Source organism: Spodoptera frugiperda, chromosome 6 (assembly GCF_023101765.2).
Source record: "Spodoptera frugiperda isolate SF20-4 chromosome 6, AGI-APGP_CSIRO_Sfru_2.0, whole genome shotgun sequence".
Lineage (NCBI taxonomy): Eukaryota > Metazoa > Arthropoda > Insecta > Lepidoptera > Noctuidae > Spodoptera > Spodoptera frugiperda.
The window spans coordinates 2,678,721-2,685,928 of NC_064217.1; the positions used below are offsets into that span (position 1 = coordinate 2,678,721).

Below are 7,208 nucleotides of genomic sequence, written 5' to 3' on the forward strand. Positions count from 1 at the left end.
ATTTTTAAAAGAACTCAATTTAACTTTGGAGTAACGATAATAGAACAAGTACCGGTAAACTATGGCAACTTTACCAGACCCTTGGCAACTTTACCATACTATAGGTATTCGGTATAAACTCATTTATCTAAAAATCTACCCACTAGAATTCTGTTTTGTAATAGTAGTATTTTTTAGACTTTAAAAGGAAATATTTACTATATTTTGCGTAGACGTAAGACTGCTATTATGCCAGTAATGGCCGTCACAATGTATGCGTGAAAATGTGCTAAAAGTTAGTAGTTCCTAAATTGTACTCACAGAGCCTAAATTATTTGTCACAGGTGAGTGAAATTTTGATCTTGTATGTATAATATAGTTGGGATTACTGTTGTAATGTCAGCAATTGCTTTTTCTTTAATTTATTGATAAATAATCGCTTCGGTAATGTTGACACAGGTTAGGTAAAGTTGCCACGGCCTGCTTTGTGGCAACTTTACCTACAGTTAGGGTTGGCAATAAATGGTTTTTTCCTTGTTTGTGTGTATGTAACCATTTTCGAATACCTAAATTTCCCAGCATAATAGTGAATATCCTGGATGATAAGTTATAATGTATTTAATAATACCTTTTGTTTTAGAGTCAAAATGGCTCACATGAAACAAAACCGCAGAAAACTCGGAGCTAGACAATATAAAAAGTATACGAAAGTAATGTTAAAATTAGCTATGGAGATAGTGAAGTCAAAAAATTAAAAAGTCAAAAGATTAAACATTATTTTGTAGCCTTTTTTTACAATTTTAAACATAAATACTTAAAATTTTAGAACTTAATTTAGTTTAAAAGGGAACAATATTTATGTCAGATATTTATGCTTTTTTTTACTTTAGGTTTAAGGTTTATATTTTTTTTTAAATATACATGTCATAAAAATAATTCTCATTTTTTGACAACCCCGAGCGTAACAAATTATTTGTATGTAAATTACGATGAAACCCGTGGCAACTTTCTCGACTGTCTGTGTAGCCGTTATCTTTATAGATTTCCTCATATTGTTTGCATTATAATACGAAGAGGTCCTAGATGAAGCCCTCTGTACCTCAACAACTCTTTAATATGCAATACACGATGAATACGGCGCGTAGGTAAAGTTGCCAAAAATTTGGTATCTTTACCCATGTTGTTTTTTCTTTACTACGGCTAAAGTAAGCGTTTGTATATAATGACGTTTACGGTAAAGTGAGCCAGATAGACTACAATTCTAAATATATAGTTTTGGTTTCTATGCGTCTTATGGTTAAAAATATATTTCGATTTTTGTTCCAAAATATGGTAAAGTTGCCATGTTTTACGGTAATAACTTAGTTTAACTGATGTGTATCACTTTGATTTCGGTTAATGAGAATTCCATTTTTTGCTTCAATAAAGTGACTATGTAAAATAGCTTCATAAATAATATTTGTTTATGTTATGTTATATTTAAAGAACATGTTAAACAAATTAATTGAAGTACCTAATCAGAAAACAGAAATAGAACGATGGTATTTTTTTAAATAGCTTAATAAATATTTGTTCACGTTATATTATATTTAAATAACATAACATTTCGAAGAAATTAATTAAGTAATCAAAAAAGTCGGTTAAAAATAGAAATAGAACTATGGTATTTTTCTATAGCTTTTTCATTTAGTCGTAAGTAAGTGATGTGTCCGCTACAATACAAGAGTGTTAGATTCCCTTGCTATATCGAACAAAACCATATACTGAAACAAAAACATATACAGAAAATAGAAACAGATACTATACGAACGAAGCAGAGATGATATATTATTTAATCCTATATTTTAAGCAATATTATTTCTATATAGATATTGCATTAGTAAGTAAACACATAACCTCAATAATTCATCCCCGAACATTTTCTAACAAATTATTTTGGCAGACGACTGCAGACTAACCTGACGGGTGACGATTCCATAAATATTTCGTATCAATTTAGGTGCGGAACCCCAAACGGACCCTTCATATTGAATTCGTCACGCACTGGACATATTTGTCATACCGAAAATTTTGGGCCAACCCTTCCCGCCCGCTCCTGTGGCACTTTGATGCATAAATAATTAATAACGAACGTGTGTATTGCTTTTAAGTCCAAAAGGATCGATATTTATTCCTAGTTCGTATTAGTGGATATGAAAATAAATGTGACCACGTACAAAAACTAAAAAATTCTCCATGTATATTATGTAGTTGTACTTCATTTTTAAATATTATAGGATTTTCTCCTGTGTCACCGGTCCGTTTACAAACATAATAATATACGTTCACATACTCATGGCACCCAGACCTAAAACAATAATTTGTAAATCACACAGTGTTACTTCGTGCGAGAATCGAACCCGCTACAAGTTGCACGGCAGCCATTTGTCCAGCCACTGCGATAAACTTGCAGTCAACATTAATTAACTAGACTCATTTTTTATAAACAAACTTCATTTTTTGGTAAACCATTAGAGGATAAATTGCATATTTCCATTCTGTAAGAAACAATGAAAATGTCAAAAATAAGATATTTTTATTGATAAAAAATTACCATTATTTGGAAAACAGGTAAACAACAAAACAACTCTTTAGCACGACATGTTTTTAAGTTGCATTTGTGATCGAGAAAACGTCAATACATTTCCTTGACATATTCTTGAAACAATACCAATAAGCTTAGAGTTCAATTGGTAAACACATTCAAAAATAACCTTGTCAAGACTAAAAATATAATAATTATACAACGCCACTGTATTTCAAAACTGTCTATCCAGCGATTTTGTTTAATTATTTCTACCGGGAGATTTATGTACCGTTAAGTGTCAACGTCAATATGGTTGGCGACGGTGTGGAAAATAACTTGCAATTTATTCCCAGCCGAACTAGTGGCCCTATTCTGTACCTCTACCACGAGAATTAAAACAATAAACAGTATTTGTCGATATACGTAATTTCATAATTCGTAATCAATCGATCGATAGTCAATCGATGCCATCGATCGACATCGGTCGACATTAATTGATTGGTGTGGTAGCTTTAATATTGATCAACGGATACCGGTCGACTAACCAATCGATCGATTGCTGGTCGATGGCATCGGTTAACGTGGATTATATTCCGACCGGAATCGACCAATCCATTCCACCATCGACAGATAGTATTTATCGGCTATCGATCGATTGGTGTAGTAGAAACTATCGATCGACGTCGACTAATCCATTCCACCATCGATCGATGGCATCGATCGACGATCGCTCGATTGGTGTGGTAACACCCTAAATTCGTCGACGTATTTTTTTTCTATGAAAAAAATTTCTTTCCATGAGTGACCACTAGATGCGTTGTAAAATTTTGCATACAAAATATTTATAAGTACGTCGCTGTTATCGAATATTGACAAATACTATTACTTTAAACTCATGGTAGAGGTACTGTACGGATGGCCCGTCAAAGGCGGTGATGTGGTAAAAATGTATGGATCTGAATGTCGACGGGACGCGAACAGTTTGTCTTTATGAATGATAGTCCTGTTGTAGTGAATTTTGTGTTTGTTTGTTTTATGTGCAGTTTTTGTACTGTTTTTCTGGTTTTTATGGACGTTTTAGTGTTTTATTGACTTAATTAATTAGGATTCAAATTTGCTGAAGTGGAGGTGGATATGGTGAAAAGTATACATATCGACACCCGCTAAGTATAAGTATGTATCTGCCAGATACACGAAATGGTTTTTATTGCATGTTTTAGCTTCAACGTACCTGTATCAATATGTTGTATTACAATTTTAACGAGCTTTTTCTTTCTACGTCTTTTAGCCATTGACAAAATGATATTGACTAAACTTAAATACATCATGTAGCATTATTTTGAATACACACAATAACAGCCTGAATTTTTCTCCCTTGGGAAACGAAAGAGAATTTCCCTAGCCAACTTCGTTGATTATCTCCAGAATAGTACCGCAGGTAGCACGTAGCCAACAACCCATATTGTGAAGTGTCGGGGCTAACTTTTGTATTCGTGTCAACTTTTTATTTTTATTTTTGAAAACTCTGCTACGTACTTTCACGGTTCCGCACTTCAGTCTTCATAATTTAACGTCCATAATTGTGTATAGTATGGAAATAACATGATGACAGGCTTCGCAGTTTTGAAGGGCTTTGGATATAGATTTATTTCCATTTTAAATTCATCATCGTATTATTAGCTCTTTGTTCGATGGTTGTCATTTGAAATTGTTTTGGTGGTTTTAGTTTTGTAATGCTGTTTATCATTTTCTGCTGTCACATTTTGATTAGAGTAATCATAAACATGACTGACTAAGTGTCCAATACTTAATTGTATAAGGATGGTGTAAAACTTAATTTAAATTTGGTTACAAGGACAATAAACGTACGACTGCTTCTGTAAAATGTCCCATTCATTTTCTTTTATCCGAATCTCGTAGCAAAAAACTACTTCATGCATCACACTTTATTTTTTAGTTCCTCATTCCAGAAACGAGTACTGCATTGGGTATTCTTTCCTTCATTTTTATTACGACACACGCGACGCAAACATTTAAAATTTCACACTTTAACTTGATACACTCCCGAGTGGCTATAAACCAGAGCTTCATATTCAAAATGGGCTCCAACGGGAAAAGAATAAAATTGCAAGAGTGAAGTTCATAATTTTAATACTTTTAACATCGTAAAAAACGTCATTCAAACTAAAAATCCTTCTCCATAGCTCAGTGGATCAAACTTTATGTAATTTGAAACTATAGTTTAAGCCGGGCTTAAACGGTTGATTAATGAGGTGATTTAGTAGAAAGTTGCTAAGTTTTACCGACTAACTATCACTACTCAAATCGGTGAGGACTTTTAAAACTGGTTTTCAATTTTCTTCCTTCAACTTTTGAAGCTGGGAGTTTTAATTAGGACGCGTGATTAAAGCGCTTTATTAGTTTTTTGATAAGTACTCTCTGTTCAAAATTTCGCGACTAAGTTTGAGTGGATCATCCGCTCTTAGTTACCGAAGTGGATCTGTGGTTCGTTATCTAATTTTAGCATCTATATCTTGGTGGCGACTGCCTCGTTGCTCGAGTGGTCGCATGTGCGACTGCCGGGCAAGGGAGTTTCGGGTTCGATTCCCGGGTCGGGCAAAGTGTTACTGGGATTTCAGAAACTGGAGATTCGAAAATATCTCAGTAGTAACTCGGAGTCTGAAATTGTGCCAAATATACAATAGGGGGTGACCCTATTACATAGGACTTATAATTACAAAAATAGTGAAAAATTTGTGTACATTGTATAGCGGCATTACCTGCTGTGATGTGCACCTCAGCCTACCCCTATCGCAACCGAGGGCTGGGCTCGCTGTTATAGCAGCGGTAAGTCCCCTCTTTGAGGAGTGGCTAGAGAGGCGTCACGGCGTCCTCACCTACCGCCTGACGCAGGTGCTTACCGGACACGGAAGTTTCGGTAGGTTTCTGTTTCGGATTCGGCGGGAGGAAACGACGGGGTGTCGGCATTGCGTGGATCACCCGGAGGACACGGTGGAGCATACAGTAGCGGTGTGCCCTGCATGGGCTGAGCACCGCCGTGTCCTTAGGGATGTGATCGGCGACGGTGACCTCTCGCGTCCGGCTTTGGTTCAGGCCATGATGAGGAGCGAGAGGGAATGGGACGCCGTCTCCTCCTTCTGCGAAGCAGTCATGCTAGCTAAGGAGGAGGCGGAGCGCGTGAGGGAACGATCCTCCTCACGCCCCAGCCGCCGCAGAAGACACTCCGGGCGTCGGGGATCGCGTGACGATCTCCGGCCACCGTAAGTGCGGGTCTGCGGACGGCGAGCAAGGGTAGCTCGCCGCCCGACCAGAACCAGACCCGTGCGTACGGCGCGTCGCGTTCCGCGCGCGCCTCAAAGAGCCAGACCACCACAGATGGGGCCCAGTAGGGCTGATGCCTGATCCGGAGCTGCGGACAACGTAAAAGGTTACCGGGGCTCCGGCTCAAAGCAGGAGAAGGAACGGGGTGGTTTTTAGTCAGTAAGAGTCTGACACTCCCTCCCGCCTCACCCAAGGCGGGAGAAGTCATTGGATGATTTTCCCCCTCGTGTATAAAAAAAAAAAAAATAAATAAATAAATAAAAGGCTACCCCATCGGGGGTAAAAGGGTAAAAGGTTCCCAAAAAAAGTTGGTGGCATGACTTCACAAAATTACTACTTCTCGTTTTCTTACCTATGTAGTAGTATGTAGTAAGTAGTAGTAAGTATGTGCTTATCGTAAAGAATAACATACATTATAAGGTCGACAAAAACGTGAATGAAATGTTCAATTTTAGAACTACTTTCTTAAAAGGAACTAAATCACCAACCGTCAACCGTCAATGCTGAAAGTAAAAGCTAGTCAGTTAGTCGTCTATAGAGCTCGGTACCTACATTTTCTAAACCGGTACAGTATGTAAAGTAAGGCAGTTAGCGATAGTGATTAATTAACCTCGTTTTTGTTATCACATGGAAGCTTTCTACAACAAAGCGGTATCGGCCATACCAATTTGTTAGCTGTCAGTATGATCATTATTTTTTCTGTAGTTTAATGTACTAATGTGTACGGTGATTGGTAGGAAAATTGTGTGATTTTTTAGAGTTCCTTCTGGTATGTTGGAAAGTGTTTGGTTTTTTTTTTATTTTATGGTATAAGCCGGTAAACGAGACGACGGAAGACTTGATGGTAAGCAATCGCCGAAACACAGAGGCGTTACAAGTGCGTTTTTGGGGATTACAAATTTACGGGTTGTTGGGGAATCAGGGATTGGGAACTTAGAGAAGAGGGGTAATTGGGTCTCCGGTAGTAAGTGAGGGGTAAGTGAGGTACTCACACAAGGTGTAAGCGTTGATTCACGTCGGTTTTTTGTGAGGTCGTGGTATCACTTCGGTCGAATCGGATCATTTGTACCGAAGCATGGCTCTCCCACACTTAGGTTCCTTTATTCTTGATGTTATTTATTCAGAGCTTATTAAACCTGTTGTGGTGTGAACCGAAAACCTTACTTTAATATACCGGTGAAAGTGTGTTCCTTATTGAAGTTTAAACACATTCTTATTTATGAGTTATTATTCTACAAACCGATAAGATCAGGTGTACCCATACATAAAGTGTGTCATGTAGGTACAGTAAAATATATAATTTATTATTCTTCGCATACAC

General features: G+C 37.3%; 1 protein-coding gene across 1 annotated transcript; it reads left to right on the forward strand.

Moving 5' to 3' along the window:
* Window positions 1-5,380: 5,380 nt before the first annotated feature.
* On the forward strand, window positions 5,381-6,113 carry LOC126910733 (uncharacterized; the record flags this gene model as incomplete). Its single annotated transcript, XM_050694084.1, has 1 exon — window positions 5,381-6,113. A coding segment is annotated over one exon (450 nt), but the record flags the coding sequence as incomplete, so codon positions are not given.
* Window positions 6,114-7,208: the final 1,095 nt, after the last annotated feature.